Below are 21,479 nucleotides of genomic sequence, written 5' to 3' on the forward strand. Positions count from 1 at the left end.
AGAAATCTGGGAGTCTGGTTTTTGCCGTCTCTCTGACAGGTTGGGGACTGAAAGGGATTGGGGTTCAATCTTAATAGGGTGTCCCGAAATCCATTCACAAGATACTTTCCGAGCCACCCCCTCAAGAACATGGGGGAGCCACCGCACCACCATCCATGCACCCATTCCATCAGTAGGTATCGGGCACGCCCCCTCTCGCCCCCTCCCAAACATCAGGGCAAACACCCAGAAGCATCAGGTTAACCCTCCCCACAAGCATCGGGGGGGCTGCCTGCAGAGGTATCGGGATGACACACCCTACATCCCATCCACGCACACTCACTTCACCATCGACGAAGAGTGGACCACCTACAAGATGCACGGCAGGTGTTTGATGGCCACTCTGGCCGAAGGGCTTCTTGCTGGGTTGTATAAACTCTCTGAATCTATAACTCACCAAGGCTCCTGAGGCAACATCGCCCAAACCCATGGCTGCTCCCATTCCAGACGGACAAGAGCAGCACCATCACCTGGAAGTTCCCCTCCAAGTCACTCACCATCCTGACTTGGAAATATTGTCACTGTTCCTGTCACTGGGTCATAATCCTGGAACTCCCTCCCTAACAGCACTGGGGGTGTACCTACACCACATGGACTGCCAACGGTTTAAGAACTCAGCTCACCAGGACCTTGACAAGGGCAGTTAGGGATGGGAAACAAATTCTGCCCTCGTCATCGGCGCCCACATCCCGCAAATTAATTAATAAAAGAATGGAACGTTTACCTGGAAATACTGCATATTCCGGCCTTTCTATCTCATGTACTCCTGCAGGAATAGAAGTATAATTGGAATATTTATTGTAACAACAGATAATTTTGTTCACCTATTACAAGTTACAAGATGTTGGTCTGCCTGACTGGTCCCAGCATCCCGAGAACCCGGTTATCTTGTTGGCCGAATGAGCTACTTCTGTGATGGCCCCTTCTTCCCAGTACAATCCTGCACTGACCACCACTCCCATTGGCCCGACTGAACTGCCAGCCCTCTGAGTGGTCAGCCGTCCCTTTTAAAGGGCTGGAGCCACAAGTCAACTCACTGGGTGGAGGGCAGCACGGTGGCACAGTGGGTTAGCCCTGCTGCCTCACGGCGCCGAGGTCCCAGGTTCGATCCCAGCTTTGGGTCACTGTCCGTGTGGAGTTTGCACATTCCCCCCGTGCTTGCATGGGATTCGCCCCCACAACCCAAATATGTGCAGGGTCGGTGGATTGGCCACCCTAACGGCCAAGGCAGGGTCGTCACCACAGCTCTCAGCCCATTGTTTGGGTTGTAACTTTCTATCTGAAATTCCATTGAGATTCCTCTATGACAGCCTCTGCCAATGGCAAAACTCATTTTAGCAGTTCCACCATCTACCTGCAGTAGAATGGCCTATCAGAGATCTTTTGAGGCAGAGGACATGGAAAAAAATGTTTACATGTGTGCAAGTTCGAAGCCAGAGGAAGGATATGAAAATTAGTCATCAATAATAATAATAGTCATCAATCAGGTTGGGAACCTGGGGCTTAATTCTCCAACACTCCGCAGGGTCGGGGAATCGCCCGGGGCCTAGGTAAATCCCGTCCCCGCCGTGGCCGAAAATCTTCCACCACCCGGGAATTGGCAGGGGCGGGAACCACGCCCCGCCGATCGACGGGCCCCCCGCGGCGATTCTCCGGCCCGCGATGGTCCGAAGTCCCGCCGCTGTCAGGCCTCTCCCGCCTGCACAGACGGGGTGCAAGCGGGTCCCAGTGTCCTGGGGGGTGCGCGGGTCCATCAGACCCCGGGGGGGTGCCCTCACAGTGGCCTGGCCCGTGATTGGGGCCCACCAATTGGTGGGCGGGCCTGTGCCGTGGGGGTACTCTTTTTCTTCCGCCGCCGCCACGACCTCCACCATGGCGGAGGTGGAAGAGACCCCCTCCACCGCGCATGCACCAGTGGTGACGTCAGTGGCCACTGATGCTCCGGTGCATGCGCGGACTCACGCCGACTGGCGAAGGCCTTTTGGCCAGCCCCAACGCCGGTCGGCGTGGCGCCAAAGTCCCGTTGGCGCCAGTCGGCGGAGAATTCTGCACCTTTGGGGAGGCCCGACGCCGGAGTGGTTGGCGCCACTCCGCTACGCTGGGATCCCCCGCCACGCCGGGCAGGGGAGAATACTGCCCCTGAATTGAATCTCCAGTGTACAGGAGGTTGAGAATAGTGAGATCATGAGTAAGTTTTCACGGTTGCAGGAGTGTACCAGCAGGCAGGAAGGTAGTTTATATTGTGTCTAATTCAACGCCAGGAGCATCCGGAATAAAGTGGGTGAACTTGGGGTTGGTACCTGGGACTTCAATGTGGCCATTTCGGAGACGTGGATAGAACAGGAATGGTTGTTGCAGGTTCTGGGGTTTAGATGTTTCAGTAAGCTCAGGGAAGGTGGTAAAAGAGGGGGAGGGGTGGCATTGTTAGTCAAGGACAGTATTACGGTGGCAGAAAGGACGTTTGATGAGGACTCGTCTACTGAGGTAGTATGGGCTGAGGTTGGAAACAGGAAAAGAGAGGTCACCCTGTTGGGAGTTTTCTATAGGTCTCCGAAATGTTCCAGAGATGTAGAGGAAAGGATTGCAGATATGATTCTGGATAGGAGCAAAAGTAACAGGGTAGTTGTCATGGGGGACTTTAACTTTCAAAATATTGATTGGAAACGCTATAGATTGAGTACTTTAGATGGATCTGTTTTTGTCCAATGTGTGCAGAAATACATCCCTGGTCTTGTATTCTAGCCCTCTCGACAGGAATGCTAACAATGAATTTGGCTTCCTAACTGCCGACTGAACCTGTATGTTAACCTTAAGAGCATCATGAACAAGGACTCCCAAGTCCCTTTGTGCGTCTTCCCATTTAGGAAATAGTCTATGCCTCCAGTTCTCCTTCCAAAGTGCATAACCTCACACTTTTCCACATTGTATTCCATCTGCCACTTCATTGCCCACTCTCCTAGCCTGTCCAAATCCTTCTGCAGCCCCCTTGCTTCCTCAATACTACCTGGCCCTCTACAGATCTTTGTATCAAAAGCAAACTTAGCAAAAGTGCCTTCAGTTCCTTCTTCCAGATCATTAATGTATATTGTGAACGGTTGTGGTCCCAACACCGACCCCTGAGTCACAACACTAGTCACTGGCTGCCATCCTGAAAAAGACCCCTTTATCCCCACTCTCTGCCTTCTGCCAGTCAGCCAATCCTCTATCCATGCCAGGATCTTACCCTGAACACCAATGGGTTCTTAACTTATTTAACAGTCTCTTTTGCGGCACCTTATCAAAGGCCTTCTGGAAATCTAAATAAATCACGTCCACTGGTTCTCCTTTGTCTAACCTCCTTGTTACTTCCTCAAAGAACTACAACAGATTTGTCAGACATGACCTCCCCTTGATGAAGCCGTGCTGACTCACTCCCATTTTACCATGCACTTCCAAGTACTCCGTGATCTCATCTTTAACAATAGACTCCAAAATCTTACCAATGACCAAAGTCAGGCCCTGACACTAGATTTTTACTGTAAAATGAAATGCTAAATCCTAATCTCTGCCCTCAGGTTTAGTTACTCCTCCACCTAGTTTATTGATAAGTTTTAATTAGATTTTTTTTTCAATGTTTTTTTTTTCAAATGTTAACAGATCTCTCCCTGCTGATTAACGGTAACAAGCCATCAGAAGATAAACAACATGATAGGGAAAAAGCACCTCCTCCCACTCTGCACCGAATTACCTCACTGCACCAAATTACCAAGTTTCAGCCTCACTCCAGGTGTCTCCTCACTCCGGATGTCTCAGCTTCACCGTGCGTAAAGCTTACTGAGGGTGCGCTTTGTGTCTGTGTTTAGAGAGAACTCAGCACAACAAGATGACTCACACTATTTACAGACGAAGAATGCAATTCAATACAATTCACACCTTTGGCCAAGAATCAGGCTTCATGTTAATCAGCATGATGGGTGTCCCATCTAACATGGAGGAAGGGTTCTATGGAGTACACTAATGCAGGACTCGGTAAACACCTGAGAGGTAAAACTGATAGGGTGAGATGAGGGAGCACAAACAAGAACACAGATCAGCAAGTTTGAAATGTTTGGGTTCGGTGCCATCGACTTGATTTTAGAAATTGAATCTGAAGAATTCACTTTGTTTTCTGGATTTGCATCGACAGGTTCGAAAATTCAATAGTGGAGCGTTTACCTGCTGTTCCATCTGCCCAATGCTCCTTCTTATTGATGACCATATTAGGGCTGACAAAGCCTAAATCTGTAAGGACATGACAAAAATATCTCAATAAATATATCCGCTTTTGTAATGAGTCATCATCAATTACAAATGCTCTGTGAGTTGCGAGGTTGCATTCAAATGCCATTGAAGTCCCCAAAGTCACTCAACGGGAAAAGTGAGGCAGAATCCTCCAATCCAGCCAGTCACAGTGTTATGGACCAGGGTTTAGAGAACCCAAAGTCTATCATGGAGTTCACCTGACCCACAACTTTTAATAGATTGTGGTATGGGGAGCACACGGCCCACTCTACAGGTGTGGTACAGCAGAAATGGAAAAGTATTTTTGAAAGCAAAACAATGTTTATTCTATGAACTCAAGTTAACCTTTTTAAAACATACAGTGAACATCTTAGCAACCATTAATTCGAATACAACCCTCAAAGACTACAACACTAAGTAATCCTTTAAGCTTTCCTTTTAACATCCATACGACTTAAAAACAAAACCTTTATCAGAAGCACATCAGGTTAAAGTCACTACTGAAAACATTTAGAATTCTGAATTCACCAAATGATCAGGAGAGAGTATTTTGATGGAAGAGAGAACAGCAGTACACCTGCTTGGTCTGGCTTCAGCTCCAACACTGAAAACGAGACTAAAACACACCCTGCAGCAAACAGCCTAAAACAAAAGTAAAAAGCTGACAGACAGCCCAGCTCCGCCCACTCTCTGACATTACTGCAGTAATAAACACCCATTTCTTAAAGGTACTCTCACTATAGATATTTATATGCATACCCATTTATAAACACCTATTTCTTAAAGGTACTCTCACTATAGATATTTATATGCATACCCATTTATAAACACCTATTTCTTAAAGGTACTCTCACATGACAACAGGAATCTTGACGGACAGGAGAATGTACCATGGGGATAGACATTGCCACTAGGAGCCCTCCACCCTTTCCACCAATGGTGTAAGTAGGGCTGTCTCCGGGCACCTCATGAGGGAGGAATGGGAAGGCATCCCTCGGCATTGACAGCGTGGGAAGCACAGCCCCAGACCCTGGTTGCAATGCAGGAAAGAAGTGCCAGTGATCTTGCTGGAGTTGTTAACACTCAGCCTCATTAACTGCAACTCATAGCACTGCCTCCCTCATTGTTTCCTCCCCAATTTCCTCACACAAAGCTCACTCTGTCCCTTTTCCACATTTCACCTGTTGGGAATACCGGCTCTCCTCTCCTCAGCTGCTAAATGAAGAGCGAGGGGCACAAGGTTGCTGAAGATACATTGTCGCTCAATTTCTCAGAAGCATCAGTTGAGATACTGACATCACGCAGACTTTGGTTAGAGGTGAAATTATGGTCCTTCACCAGGCGCAGGTTTGTTGGAGCCAGTATTGGGGGATGGGTCACCACAGCTATCAGCCAACCAGAGGACTCGGACCATGTGCTAACTGCATAGGACTCAATGGTGAACAAAATATACCCTAAACATTCACTCCCTCCACCACTGGAGTATAGCAATATGGACCATCTGCAAGATGTAGTGTGGTAACTCGCCAACAAGGCTCCTTCACCAGCACCACCCAAACTCAAGAGCTTCATCACCTGGAGGAACAAGGAGAGAATTTGTGTATTGGAAACACCACTATCCCCAAGCTCCACCCACCAAGCTCCTCCCACCAAGCTCTCCCCACCAAGCTCCCCCCATCCCCCCACCAAGCTCCACCCACCAAGCTCCCCCCACCAGGCTCCCCCCACCAGGCTCCCCCCACCAAGCTCCCCCCATCCCCCCACCAAGCTCCCCCCACCAAGCTCCCCCCCACCAGGCTCCTCCCACCAAGCTCCCCCCACCAAGCTCCACCCACCAGGCTCCCCCCCATCCCCCCACCAAGCTCCCCCCCACCAAGCTCCCCCCATCCCCCCACCAAGCTCCCCCCATCCCCCCACCAAGCTCCCCCCACCAAGCTCCCACCACCAGGCTCCCCCCACCAGGCTCCCCCCACCAGGCTCCCCCCACCAGGCTCCCCCCACCAAGCTCCTCCCACCAAGCTCCCCCCACCAAGCTCCCCCCATCCCCCCACCAAGCTCCCCCCACCAAGCTCCCCCCACCAAGCTCCCCCCCACCAGGCTCCTCCCACCAAGCTCCCCCCACCAAGCTCCCCCCATCCCCCCACCAAGCTCCCCCCACCAGGCTCCCCCCCCATCCCCCCACCAAGCTCCCCCCATCCCCCCACCAAGCTCCCCCCACCAAGCTCCCCCCATCCCCCCACCAAGCTCCCCCCACCAGGCTCCCCCCCCCATCCCCCCACCAAGCTCCCCCCACCAAGCTCCCCCCATCCCCCCACCAAGCTCCCCCCACCAGGCTCCCCCCCCATCCCCCCACCAAGCTCCCCCCATCCCCCCACCAAGCTCCCCCCACCAAGCTCCCCCCACCAAGCTCCACCCACCAGGCTCCCCCCATCCCCCCACCAAGCTCCCCCCACCAAGCTCCCCCCACCAGGCTCCCCCCATCCCCCCACCAAGCTCCCCCCACCAAGCTCCCCCCACCAGGCTCCCCCGACCAGGCTCCCCCCATCCCCCCACCAAGCTCCCCCCACCAAGCTCCCCCCACCAGGCTCCCCCCATCCCCCCACCAAGCTCCACCCACCAAGCTCCCCCCATCCCCCCACCAAGATCCCCCCACCAAGCTCCCCCCACCAAGCTCCACCCACCAAGCTCCACCCACCATGATTGGGTCAAAATCCTGAAGCTTCCCACCTATTTATCACATGGACTGGGAACGTCTATCACATCAGTGATGCCTAGTGCCCTCCCGTCCTGTTTTACTCTGTCTATGGAAAATAAGAACATGTTTGTTCTTCCCTGATGTAGACACAGTGATGTCCCTGGTAGATCAAACTGTGGGACATAGCTGAGGTCACCTGTCACAGTCTGAATGAAGCCAGAGGGATAATGGTTGAGGGTAATGCTGGGCTCAATATCCACAGGCTGTGTTGCCCATACCTTGGTGTATCTGGCTGCATCAGGTGGCACATCACAGGAGCCGCCCTCTTGGCAGAGCATACACCTCATACATCGCCCCTCAGTCAAGGTGAGGTGGCAGAGGTGCAGCGCTGAGGACCCGTTGTGGAAAAGGCCTCGCAATGTCGCCCTCCTCCTCCTCCTCCTCCTCCTCCTGCTCTCTGGTGGCTGAATTGCAGCTTCGCCACCCACCCAGCCCAACCCCGTCCCCTCCGTTATTCAGGAAGTCGGTCCCGTTCGCCCAGCAAAGAGCAAAAGCAGTGGAAAAAACAAACCGTGCAAAGGAAGTCAACATTCAAAGTGCCGGAATGTAGCACAAAACGCCCAGAAATCAGTCCGCAGCCAGAGATACTAAACCAGCAATTAACCTGGAAGTACAACATGACCTCTGTAAGCCGCTTTGCCGGTTAGCACCATATCACACAGAGAGAGGAGGAGAGGGCAACACCGCCCCGATAACACATTGGGACAATCACAAATAAAAAAACCCAAAAGCTGCTGCTGGTGTGTTCCGGACCAACGTGGCGAATGGCAAACTTCCAACCAGAGCCTGACTAAGGTTCCTGCCCCATTTTTGCCAAATCCGAGTTGGAATTCTCCGACCGTTAGGATTCGTTTTTCCCACTCACAGCGCATCCCTGTGACTGCGGGCTTTCCGATGACATGGCATGGCTTCATTGAAAAGCATCGGGAGGGGAAAATCACACCAGCAGCTAACGGCATTCGGCCGAGAAACACATGGCTGGAGGACCCCCCCGCACGGCTGGAGGACCCCCCCACACGGCTGGAGGACCCCTCCACACGGCTGGAGGACCCCCCCACACGGCTGGAGGACACCCCGCACGGCTGGAGACCCCCCGCACGGCTGGAGGACCCGCCGCATGGCTGGAGGACCCCCCCCCACACGGCTGGAGGACCCCCCCCAACATGGCTGGAGGACCCCCCCACACGGCTGGAGGACCCCCCACCCCACGGCTGGAGGACCCCCCCCCACACGGCTGGAGGACCCCCCTACACGGCTGGAGGACCCCCCACACGGCTGGAGGACCCCCTCCACATGGCTGGAGGACCCCCCACACGGCTGGAAGACCCCCTCCACACGGCTGGAGGACCCCCCCACACGGCTGGAGGACCACCCACCCCACGGCTGGAGGACCCCCCCACACGGCGGGAGGACCTCCCCCCACATGGCTGGAGGACCCCCCGCACGGCTGGAGGACCCCCGCACAGCTGGAGGACCCCCCCACACGGCTGGAGGACCCCCCCCACACGGCTGGAGGACCCCCCCCACACGGCTGGAGCACCCCACGCACGGCTGGAGGACCCCCCCCACACGGCTGGAGGACCCCCCCCCCACACGGCTGGAGGACCCCCCCCCACACGGCTGGAGGACCTCCCCATACGGCTGGAGGACCCCCCCACACGGCTGGAGCACCCCACACACGGCTGGAGCACCCCACACACGGCTGGAGGACCCCCCCCACACGGCTGGAGGACCCCCCCCACACGGCTGGAGCACCCCACGCACGGCTGGAGGACCCCCCCCACACGGCTGGAGGACCCCCCCCCACACGGCTGGAGGACCCCCCCCCACACAGCTGGAGGACCTCCCCATACGGCTGGAGGACCCCCCCACACGGCTGGAGCACCCCACACACGGCTGGAGGACCCCCCCCACACGGCTGGAGGACCCCCCCACACGGCTGGAGGACCCCCCCACATGGCTGGAGGACCCCCCCACCCCACACGGCTGGAGGACCCCCCCACACGGCTGGAGGACCCCCCCTCCCCACACGGCTGGAGGACCCCCCCACACGGCTGGAGGACCCCCCCTCCCCACACGGCTGGAGGACCCCTCCACACAGCTGGAGGACCCCCCCCCACACGGCTGGAGGACCCCCCCACACGGCTGGAGGACCCCCCCTCCCCACACGGCTGGAGGACCCCCCCACACGGCTGAGGGTTGAACAAGCAGCTCTGTGTAACCATGCCGCCCAATTGTAGATGTAGTGATCGGCTTGGAATTCCAGGAGAAGCAAGGGTTAAAAGGCGTTTAGCAAGGGAAAATGGTGGGGTTAAATAACTCAGCAGAACTCCATTGAATCCACAGACCCATAGAATCCGTAAAATGCAGAAGTCGGCCATTCGGCACCAACCCTTTAAAAGAGCTCTCTACCGAGGCCCACTCCCCTGCCCTATCCCCACGAGTCCACACATCTTAGAACACCAAGGGGAAATTTAGCATGGCCAATCCACCTAACCTGCACATCTTTGGGCTGTGGGAGGAAACCGGAGCACCTGGAGGAAACCAACCAGACAGGGGGAGAACGTGCAAATTCCACACAGTCACCCAAAGCTGGGATTGAACATGGGTCCATGGCACTGTGAGGCAACAGTGCTGACCACTGTACTGCCCTACTATGACACCACTCTCTACCCTAAGCACAAAGTCTTGGCTGGGACAGTTACTGACCCTTGGAATATGGCAATTCGTATCCCACCCACCCGAAAAGCAGAAGTTCGAGACTCGGAAACATGGATTGAAATGCTTGCTTTCCTCATCACCTTTCCCACATTTGTGGAGGGAATCAGGCCCTGGGAATAAGAACTGCTGTTCCACCTTCACTGAAAACACTTCTGGGAGATTGCGGCTCCCTTTATTTTGGACACCAATGGAGCCAAGGGCTATGGAAGTGACACAGAAAAGTAGAGGCAAGGAATAGGCCAACTATCACAACAATGAAACAAATATGAGATAGCGAAACATCTCAAAATGCTTTACAGGACCATTACCAAACAGAATTTGACACAAAACCAACCACATGTTAAGTTGGATGCCCGAAAGCTCGGTCAAAGAGGTAAGTTTTGAAGAGAATTGAGAAGGAGAAGAGAAAGAGAGAGACACTGAAAGAAGGTGAGTTTTCAGAGAGGGAATTCCAACGTGAAGGGGGCCAGACCGTTGAAGGCGCAGACACCAATAATGGAGCAATTAAAACTGGGATACTCAACAGCCAAGAACTGGAGGGGCAGAGATATCTCAGGGTTGTGGGGCTGCAGGTGCGAGAGAGGGGCAAGGCCATGTAGTGATTTGAAAACAAGAGGAGTTAAACAGATTTTTAACTGGTAATGGATTTAAGGGTTATGGAGAACGGGCAGGAAAGTGGAGTTGAGGCCAGGATGGGGATCAGCCATGATCACATTGGGGGTGTTCGGCTCGGGAGGCTAAATTGCCGACTCCCGCTCCTCGGTCACGTGTTCGAGGGAGGAGATGCTCTGGTTGATTTTGCGATCCAGCTCTTGGTCTGTAACGTTGTAGGGAGAAGCTGAGGAACATGTCAGCTATGATACAATGGTGGAGCAGACTCAATGGGCCAAATGGCCTAATTCTGCTCCTATATCTTATGAACTTTAAAATCGGGATGTTCTTAGCTTGGGAGTCAATGCAGGTAGCAAGCACAGGTAAGATAAGAGAAAAGCATCAGGTTCGAGTTAAGACACATGCAGCAGAGGTTTGGGTAATCTCATGTTTATGGTGGGTAGAATGGGGGAATGAGGTCATCCAGTTCAGTGGGTAGCGCCCCTGCCTCTGAGTAGAAGCTGTGGGTTCAAGTCCCACTCCAGTCCCAGGAAGGTGGGCCCATAATGTGGCCAAACAGGTTAAGTATCAACTTGTAAATCTATGGACAGCACGACAACACAGTGGTTGGCACTGTCGCTTCACAGCTCCAGGGGCCCGGTTCAATTCCCAGCTTGGGTCACTGTCTGTGTGGAGTCTGCACGTTCTCCCCGTGTCTGCGTGGGTTTCCTCCGGGCGCTCCGGTTTCCTCCCACAAGTCCCGAAAGACATGCTGTTAGGTGAATTGGACATTCTGAATTCTCCCTCTGCGTACCCGAACAGGCGCCGGAATGTGGCGACTAGGGGATTTTCACAGTAACTTCATTGCAGTGTTGATGCAAGCCGACTTGTGACAATAAAGATTGTTATTATTTCTAATACCTGGCAATAAGGGGCAACAAAAATGGGAGCGTTTCTTGGTCAGCCACATGAAGGCAGTAACAACAATGCACAACAGGCATAATGATGGCCCAAAAATAAATGCTGTTCCAGGACATGGCATCCACAGAGAGCGAACACATGGGAGGCTGGGCAGGAATGCAGTGGAATAGTCGAGTCTGGAGGTAACAAAGGCATGAATGGGATTTTCAACAGTCGATGAGCTGAGATGGGACGGGGTAAGAAAATGTTACGGAGGTGGAAATAGATGATCTTCGTCGTTGCACAGATATGGCTTTGTAAACAGGTGGCGTTAACCCCAGAATGTTTCTAGGTAGAGGGATGGAGTCAGTGGATAGGGGATGGAGCTTTTAGGGACAAAGGCTTTGGTCTTCCCAATATTTAATAGGAGGACATTTCTGTTCATCCAGTACTGGCATCTATTAACTGAGAGATGGTGGAAGGATTGAGGGAAGTGATTGTGAGGCACAACAGGGTATCATTAGCATAAATATGGAAACTGAAGGTGACTTTCAGGCTGATGTTATTCGGGTTACAGAATATAGGTGAGGAATAAGAGGGGCCCAAGGATTAAATCTTGGGCAAAAGCATAGGTAACATTGCGGGAGTGATTAGTGAAGCCATGAACTACAAAACAAGGAACCATGAATCCTACACCAGTCCTATTTATTATGTTCCGAAATCACCTCAAGATCTCTTCAATTCCCTTATTCCACTGATTTCTCCTGGCTACCCCTTCATCATGCTTCCTTTCCCCGTCAATTTCCCCTATCTTTTTGTCCATTTCCTCCTCCCTTTTCCCGCTGTTAACCTTCCTATTTCTTCCATCCTCATCCCTCCAATCACCCCCTCTGCCCTCTCACTCCGCTTCGGTTGAGCAATGCACAGCGAGTCTGTGCGTTATGCTTCATTCTCTCTTCCAACTTCTTCCATCGGGCAGGAGATACGAAAGTCTGAGAACATGCAAAAACAGCTTCTTCCCCACTATTACCAGACTTCTAAACGACCCTCTTATGGACTGACCACATTAACACTACACTCCTGTTTGCTTCACCCAATGCTCGTGTTACCTAGTTACATTGTGTACCTTGTGTTGCCCTCTTATGTATTTTCTTTTTATTTCCTTTACTTTTCATGTGCTTAATGATCTGTTGAGCTGCTCACAGAAAAATACTTTTCACTGCACCTTGGTACACGTGACAATAAACAAAATCCAAATCCATTCTTCCTTAGCTTAGTTGAGTTTAGCATTCGCAATAAAGGAAAACAACATAAAATCAGTTGTTTCGTATCTTGATTTTGCAACAATTGGTCAGCACATTCATCGATGATGAAGTGGACCTTTACCTGGTATTGGGGCAATAGTGGAGCCTTCTGACTTAATATCAGCTGATTCCATTTCGGGGCTCACAAAGCCCATATCTGGATGGATATAAAAATATCTCTGTTAACAAAACCATCTTCATTCTACAGCTCCTTCCCAAAATTCACAAGCAGAATTGGCCAGGTAGCCCCATTGTTTCTGCCTGTTCCTCCCAATTTAATTATTTATTTCCCATCTTGACTCTATTTTTCTCCCCTTGCACAGTATCTTATCACCTACAACTGTGATTCTTTAGACACCCTATGTTATTTTAACAGTTTCCAGTTTCCTGGCCCTAACCGCCTCCTCTTCACTGTGAATGTCCAATCCCTCTACACCAGCACAGTTGTGATGGGCCGAAGGGCCTTTTCTGTGCTGCAGACCTCTGTGACTTTCATCACTCACCAGGATGGCCTGAGGGTTCTACGCTTCTTCCCTGGGGCAACAACAATCTCTGCCAAGCACCAGCCTCTTCCGCCAGGCGGAACTTTGTTACCTCAATGGGACGTTTCTCCTTTAGTTTGTCTCACTTCCTCCAAATCAAAAGTATGGTTATAGGGGCACGCATGGGTCCCAGTTACACCTGTCTTTTGTGGGGGTTTGTAGAGCAATCCTCTTTTTCTGGGACATTGATAACTGTGTCAGTGCCACTTCGTGCTCACACCAGGCCAGCACGGTAGCATGGTGGTTAGCATAAATGCTTCACAGCTCCAGGGTCCCAGGTTCGGTTCCCGGCTGGGTCACTGTCTGTGCGGAGTCTGCACGTCCTCCCCGTGTGTGCGTGGGTTTCCTCCGGGTGCTCTGGTTTCCTCCCACAGTCCAAAGATGTGCGGGTTAGGTGGATTGGCCATGCTAAATTGCCCGTAGTGTCCTAAAAAAAGGTAAGGTTAAGGGGGGGGGGGGGGGGTTGTTGGGTTACGGGTATAGGGTGGATACGTGGGTTTGAGTAGGGTGATCATTTGCTCGGCACAACATCGAGGGCCGAAGGGCCTGTTCTGTGCTGTACCTGTAATTGGGGAAAATTCATCAATTCTATTTCCAATTTCCACCTCCATCTAATGGTTCACCCCGATACTTCCCTTCCCTACCCTTCCTTGAGTTCTCTGTCTCTAGGAATGGTTTAGCTTAGTGTGCTTGGCAGCTGGTTTGCGATGCAGAACAAGGCCAGCAGCGCGGGTTCAATTCCCGAACTGGCCTCCCCAAACAGGGGCCGGAATGTGGCGACGAGGGGCTTTTCACAGTAACTTCATACTTGTGACAATAAAAGGTTATTACTATTTCCGGGGATAGACTTCGACTAATATCCATGACAAGAGCACCGACTCCCACAGCTACCTCCATGTACCCGGCTTCCAAAAAGCACTCCATCTCATTGTTCCGGATTCTCAGCCTCCATCACATGATGATGCTTCCACCCACAACTTCACCTTCAACACATCTTCCCTTTTTCCTCAACTGCGGACCCTCCACCACTGTGGTTGACAGGGGCCTCGACCACGCCTAACACATTTGCTGCACTTTCGCCCTCATCCCTTCCCGCCCCTCCCAGAATGAGGATAACGTTTCCCTCGCCCTCACTTTTCACCCCACCGGCCTCCACATTCGTCTCCGCCTACTCCGGCATGATACAACCTGAGCTCAGCTCCCCGGCAACCATGGTGCCCAGATTTGTCATAGCCTCTCAGGAGAGGTGCAGTCTTTGGTAACACTCTCATTCCAACCTCTGCAAGTAGCTAATCCTTAGACTTTAAAGTGCAGGAGGCCATTCGGCCCATTGAGTCAGCACCGGTCCTTGGAAAGAGCACCTTGGTTAAGGTCACCACTCTACTCTATCCCCATAACCTCATCTAATCTTTGGACACTATGGGGCAATTTAGCATGGCCAGTCCACCTAACCTGCACATCTGTGGGAGGAAACCGGAGCACCCGGAGGAAACCCACGCAGACACAGGGAGAACGTGCAGACTCCGCACAGACAGTGACCCGAGGCCAGAATTGAACCTGGGTCCCTGCAGCTGTGAGGTAGCAGTGCTAACCACTGTGCCACCATACTGCCCATGTACTGGCAGTGCCAGACTGACTGAGTAGCTTGCCAGTAAGTGCCGCAATGCTGTCAAGCCCCCCCCGCTGTGACCAAATTCCTGAATGACCCTCTTATGGTCGGAACTGTTCTCTCCACACATTTTCTCTGCAGAGCAGTACTACACTCCGTATGCTTCACACAATGTCTGTGTCTATGTACTTACACTGTGTATTTTTCGTAGGTCCTGTTTTCATGTGTGGAACACTCCGCCTGGACTGTACGCAGAACAATACTTTTCACAGTACCTCAGTACATGTGACAATAAATCTAAATCTAAATCCACCCCAACTTCCTCTCCAGCACGTCTCTCGCAAGCCCCTAGCCAGGATCCTCAACATCCAATCATTGGCGGCCCTTCTCCCGTCTGGGAAAGTGAGGAGGAGACCTCGCTACACGACTCAAAAGTACAGCAATAACGAGAGCTGCCCCTCACTGCCACCCATTCAAAGCTGCAGAGACCCTGACCCTCCGTGTTTGTCACCCACCCCCCCTTGCATTTCAAATTGATAACAACATTTCCGATGCAGCTTGCCTTACGCCGCTTGGGAAATCGTGACTCTTCAGCCTGAACACAAAGGCTGAGCAGGGAAGGATCACCCTTCTCTTCCTGTGATCGGGGAGCAGACCATCGGGAATGAAGCAAGCCCCTGTCCGGGAGAATTCTGGGGCTGCGGTTTCGAGGCTCATGTTTCTCATCCCCAATGCTCCAGTGAAGCAGGAGGCTCTGCCTTGGGAATATGAAAAGTTATTCCTCACCGTAAATATAATACAAACTTCAGGAAGGGAGTGGTGACTCAACTCAACCCTCACACTACGAGATGTTTTCCATGTTCTTGCCAATCCACCTTGGCCAACCTTCCCTGTTCCCCCTTTCCCAACTACCCTCCACCCTCCCGCACTCCGACTCACACCTGCCTTAGGTTCCATCCCCTTTCCATCTTCCTCCCTCTTCTCTCCTGCCTTCCCTGTCGCCTACACCCCCCGCAACCCCCCCTACCCCCCCCCACAACCCTCCTCTCCCCCCCTCCTCCCCCCCCCCCCCCCCCCCCCCCCCCCCCCCACCGCCCCCTCATTACTCACTCTGTGTGCCTGACTTATGCTTAGTTGGCCATCTAATTATCAAATCCAGCCATGGACAGAGCTTTGTGTTTACCCGGTATTGATTCGTGCAATGGGATCTCAGGGAATGGAGTCTCAGGCAATAGCATCTCAGGCAATGGCTTCTTCTTGATGGTTTTTTGTCCCTGCTTTACAAACCGGATCGCTGTATGGACACAAAGAAAAATACCTTTGTTAACAAGGTCATTTGCTATTTGCTCCAGGACATCACTGCAGGAGTTCCTCAGGCTAGTGTCCCAGGCCTAACCATCTTCAGCATGCACATTTACCAGGACTACAGGTGCCCCATCTAGGACACCGCTGACCATGTTATGCCGCCCCCCCTGGGTCCGTAACCGTCTATGTCGCCGTAAACATCGTCCTCTTGCTAATCAGGAAAATGGGCTACCCCCCAAACCCACATCGTAACATGAATTGTATTTCTGTCTCACCCAGCCCTTCTTTACCCACAATCGGTTCTTCTTTTCTTTTAAATATTTTTATTCTGGTACTTATTTATGTGTATATATAATATATATATATATATAAAAAGGGACAGCACGATAGCATAGTAGTTAGGACTGCCGTTTCACAGCGCCAGGGTCCCAGGTTAGATTCCCGACTTGGGTCACTGTCTGTGTGGAGTCTGCACGGTCTCCCCGTGTCTGCGTGGGTTTCCTCCGGGTGCTCCGGTTTCCTCCCACAGTCCAAAGACGTGCAGATTAGGTGGATTGGCCGTGCTAAATTGCCCTTATTATCCAAAAAAAAGGTTAGGTGGGGTTTCTGGGTTACGGGGATAGGGTGGAGACGTGGGCTTAAGTAGGGCACACTTTCTGAGCGCCGATGCAGACGTGATAGGCCGAAAGGCCTCCTTATGCACTGTAAATTCTGTGATATACATGATAGACAATCAAAACCAAAAAGTAGAACAAACAGGAAGTCTCCTAACAAATAAATAACACCCCAGCCTCCCTGCTATTACCTCCCTCCCCACCCCCACCCCCCGCTGACGTTTTAACTATCCTTGAAGAAGTCAATAAGTGGTTTCCATCTCCGGGCAACACCCCACAGACGCTCTCAAGCTTAAGGAATTGCGCAAGGTTACTCACCCCCGGCTTCAACGCCCCACGCGTCCCTCCACTGCAACAATCCCTTGCCTCATTTTCACTGGGCTGTTAAGTCCCCTGACATTCCAGGTGATAATTCTGTTGGGGGGTTTTTCTTGTCCCCCCACTCCTGCGTGATCAACCATACTTACCTGGTGGATGAGGCCCTGCACTCCGGAGTTTCGCTTTGTTGTGGGGGGGCCGTCCAAAATGGCTGCGTTCGCCGTTCTCACCATGAGGCCGGGCCCCAGTGCTCCGGGGTTTTCCTTTTGCTCAGGGTCCACCCAACATGGCCGCCAACTGTCTGTACGCCAAGTGGGTGCCCCTGCATTTCTGGGCTTCCCTTTGTTAGGGACTCTCCAAAGTGGCTGTGTGTGGCGCCATCTTGTTCCCTCAACCTGCACCTTACTTGCTGAAGATATCTGAACACCAATCCTTTCTTATCCTTGTATTTCCCTTGTGTCCCCCTTCCCAACCGCTACCCCCCCTCCCCCGTCCCCTGTCCCCCATGCTGCCTATGCCCCTTCTATCCCCTTTTCCCTATCTCCCCCCTTGCATTCCTCATCCCTGCCCCTGTGATCCCCCACCACCAGACGCTCCCTCCCTACCGTGAGTTGCACCTCGGCCCCCCCTTGTTTTCAGACTTCCTGCACTAGCTTTTCCCGCTAGTGTGGTGCCCCCCTACTCCCGGGGATGATCTTACCCCATTCCTATGCCCGCTGGTTTGCTGTTTCCCTCTTCACCTTCTCCTGCGCTCCACTGCCTCGCCGTTTGCTGTGGTTTAACATTTCTGTTCAGATTGAGGCAGTACTGTCCTACGCGTGCATGGTGTTAGTCCATCATATTTCTTTTTCATTCTCCCCTTTTTTCTTTCCTCTGTTTTGACCTCAGCGCTGTCTCCCCTGCCCCTTGTCCGGGCCGTTCATCCATTCAAACTCATTCACCTCTGCCGGGGTGTTGAAATAATGTTCTTTATTTTGGAACGTGACCCAGAGCCTGGCTCGGAACAACATTCCAGACTGAGCTCCGCTCCTGCACAGGGCTAATTTCGCCTGGTTGAATTCGGTCCTGCGCTTTGTCAGGTCTGCCCCAATGTCCTGGTGGACCCGGATTCTGTGTCTTTCACAGTTCCTCATCTTTGTTGTCTTGCTCACAGCAGAATCCACTCCCGGTCCTGATACCGATGGAATGCTCCCCCGCTTTGGGCTTCGATCGGAGTGATCGGTGCGCCCTGTCAATCTCTGCCAATTTAGGGAGGCTGTCCCTCCCGACCAGGTTGCCCAGCACCTGGGCCACATAATCCATCGAGTCCCTGCCCTTGATCCCCTTTGGCAGGTCCACGTTCCATATATTTTGGCACCTAGACCAATTCTCCTGGTCCTCGACCTACTCTTTCGGCTCCCTGGGTCGTCATCAACCTTTTAATCTCGGCCTCCGGCGCAACAATCCTGTCACTCTGGTCCATCGATGCCTTCTCAAGCTCTTGGATCGTCTTCCATTGAGCTTCCAGCTTCTTCCCCAGATCGTCAATCGCCGTCTGCATGGTGACCAATGCCTCCGTCACTGAGACCTTGACCGTCACCTGGATCTCCATGTTTATCACCCTCAACACCATTCCTTGGCCAGGAATGTCTTCCACCCCACCTTGAAGAGGGAGGGGGCAGGGGTGCAGGGGTGGAGGTGGGAGGGGGGGAGGGGGGGGGGGTTGTTCAAGTCATCAGTCTCCCTCTCTCTGGGGTGACCAGGGATCCCTCAGCTCGTGGGTCCGCCGTCTCATCCACCCACTGCTCTTGACCTTTCACTCCACTCGTGCCATCTCTATGGCTTCTCGATCTCCCGTTTGCTGGCATATTATTGTTCCTCTCCCCTCCTTTCCTTACTGATGGATGAGATGAGTCTGAATCTTCGGGCTAAATTCGACTAAAAGTGCTTGTGTTCAAATGACAGCCACCTGACGTGTGACTGCTCGGCACATCACCGGAAGTCCACTGTACATTCCCAACACAAGAAACAATTCCCCACTGAAAAAAATCCCGGTTTGACAACGGAAAAGTTAACTCAGCAAATTCCACCAACCTCCAAGAAGGTTTGCTGCCGCTTCTGTGTCCCGCCCCAAGCCCATCGCATTTCCCCTTCCACAACCTTGCGTGTTCCCCCATCAGAGCTTTCATCTGTCTCCCTGAAGTTCCATCTGTCTATCTTCCTCTTCCCTCTCCCCCTTTCCTTCTCTTCTTCCCTGCTCCTCCATTCCCCATCCTTACACCCTATCCTGCCGCCTTGATCCAATTATTCACTTTGGCCTCTCACTGACAATTGAGGCGCGGTCAATAATGGCAGATCTTCAATTTATGTCTAATTAGCAAAGCCACTGGTGTTGAGCTGTATGTTTACCATTTGTAGCACGTGGCGGCTCCTCCAAAATGAGTTCTTCTTCGTGGACTTCTGCAAGAAAATTAACAAAAACATCTCAGTTATCAAAGTCACCTGCTGTTGTGCTAATTGATTCTAAATTAGGTTCTGAGAATTGCAGCTTTCCAGCTCAAATTCCAATGAAACAGCCCCTCAGTTCCCAAAGTCCAGTCCTTCAGCAGGGAGTCCACGAGAATTTGCTCGATCAGTATGTTTGTGGCCCAATGAAAATGAAAAAATGAAACGAAAGAGGGAGAAGGGATTGCGGGATCCGTTTCTGGGGATCAAACTGTGTCAAGTGGATCCAATGTCAATAGAGCAAGTTTTAGGGGACCTTTGAACCACAAAGTTGAGGTGAGCTATGGGGAAACACAACAAGCAAACTAGAGTAAAAACAATTTACCGGCGTAGGGCCAATTTCAATCGGGTGAGAATGGATTTGGCCCAGGTAAGTTGGGTTCAAAGGTTGGCAGGCAGGGTTGTCGTGGAATTCACTGCTGGTAACAAGACGGTTTGGATACAGTCACAGTTCATTCCCACTCGGGAGAAAAGGCAGGAAAAACAAAGCCAGCGCTCTCTGGATGGTGAAAGAAATAGAGTAAGGTGAAGCAGGAAAAGGGTGCACATGATCCTTGTCCAGTCGACAATACAATTGAAAACCAGGCTGAATATCGGTAGTTCAGAGAGAAAGTGCAAACAGGATTTTAAAGAGCAAAGAGAGAGAGCATGAGTAGAGATTGGCAGTTTACATAGCAGGAAATCCTGAAGTCTTCTATAGGCATATAAATTATAAAAAGGCAGTAAAAGGAGGATTGGGGAAGTTTAGGGACTAAAACCGTGATTTTCATGTTGAAGAAGTGGGCTGAGGTGCGTAAGGAGTATGTTGCAGACTTAATCAAAAACGAAGAGGGCGTGGTTGAATCGCAGATTTGGGTTAAAGATTAATAAAGAGGAGATAGTGGAAAGGCTCCTTGTACAAGAGGTGATAAGTCACTAAGAACAGATGGAAAGTTGCAAAGGATGTTGATGGAAGGATGGGTGGAAAATGCAGCAACAGGGATGGTGACCGAGGACTAAAGAAGTACGAAAGGTTACACCACTGCTGAAAACAGCAGGTAAGGAAAGGCACAGCAACTACAGGACATTTATTTTCACCTCATTGATGGGAAAACCTTTGGAAAAAAAAAATCCACCAGAAAACTAACTGTCACTTGGGCAAATGTAGATTCATTAAGGAAAGCCAGCATGGGTTTATTGAAGGCGATGGATGTGGTGGATATGGATTTTAGCAAGGCGTTTGACAAGGTCCCACTTGGCAGATTGGTCAAAAAAGTAAAAGCCCCAGTGGCAAGCTGGATAAAAGGTTGGCTTAGGAACAGGAAACAAAGGGGTATGGTCGAAGGAAAGTTGTTTATAGTGGTGTTCCACAGGGCTCAGTGTTGGGACCTTTGTTGTTTGTGTTGTATCCTAATGATTTGGACATGAACGTGGGGAGCATGATTGGGAAATTCGCAGATGACGCAAAGATTGGCTGAGTGGTGGGCAGTGTAGAGGAGAGCTATAACCTCCAAAACGGTACCGATGGGTTGGTGGAGTGGGCGATAAAGGGGCAGATGGAATTTAACACAGAGAAGTTTGAGGTCATGCATTTAGGGAGTACAAAATAAATAGGAATATATTAATAATCTTTATTGTCACAAGTAGGCTTACATTAACACTGCAATGAAGTTACTGTGAACAGCCCCTAGTCGCCACATTCCGGCACCTGTTCGGGTACACGGAGGGAGAATTCAGAATGTCCACATTACCTAATAAGCACGTCTTTCGGGACTTGTGGTTGGAAACCGGAGCACCCGGAGGAAACCCATGCAGACACGGGGAGAGCATGCAGACTCCACACAGACAGTGATCTAAGCCAGGAATCGAACCTGGGACCCTGGAGCTCTGAAGCAACAGTGCTAACCCCTGTGCTGTAATATCCTAAGAGGGGTAGGTGAAGTGAGAGATCTTGGTGTACAAGTACACAGGTCCATTAACGTCGCAGTTTAGACAAGGTTATAAAGAAAGCATATGGAATGCTCTCCTTCACTGGCAGAGGGATAGAATATAAAAGTA

The 21,479-nt window shown here is 51.8% G+C and overlaps 1 protein-coding gene across 1 annotated transcript in view; it reads right to left on the reverse strand.

The window, feature by feature from the left end:
• The window catches only part of LOC119952384, a 397,406-nt gene that overhangs the window by 277,138 nt on the left and 98,789 nt on the right, over window positions 1-21,479 (reverse strand). Inside the window, exons 17-21 of the mRNA XM_038776091.1 lie at window positions 19,347-19,397; window positions 15,905-16,015; window positions 12,653-12,727; window positions 4,234-4,299; window positions 764-805 (exon numbers count right to left, since the gene is read on the reverse strand). Coding sequence (XP_038632019.1) covers window positions 764-805; window positions 4,234-4,299; window positions 12,653-12,727; window positions 15,905-16,015; window positions 19,347-19,397 — 345 coding nt within the window. The remainder of the gene's footprint in view (window positions 1-763; window positions 806-4,233; window positions 4,300-12,652; window positions 12,728-15,904; window positions 16,016-19,346; window positions 19,398-21,479) is intronic.

This window comes from Scyliorhinus canicula, chromosome 17 (genome assembly GCF_902713615.1).
Source record: "Scyliorhinus canicula chromosome 17, sScyCan1.1, whole genome shotgun sequence".
Taxonomy (NCBI): domain Eukaryota; kingdom Metazoa; phylum Chordata; class Chondrichthyes; order Carcharhiniformes; family Scyliorhinidae; genus Scyliorhinus; species Scyliorhinus canicula.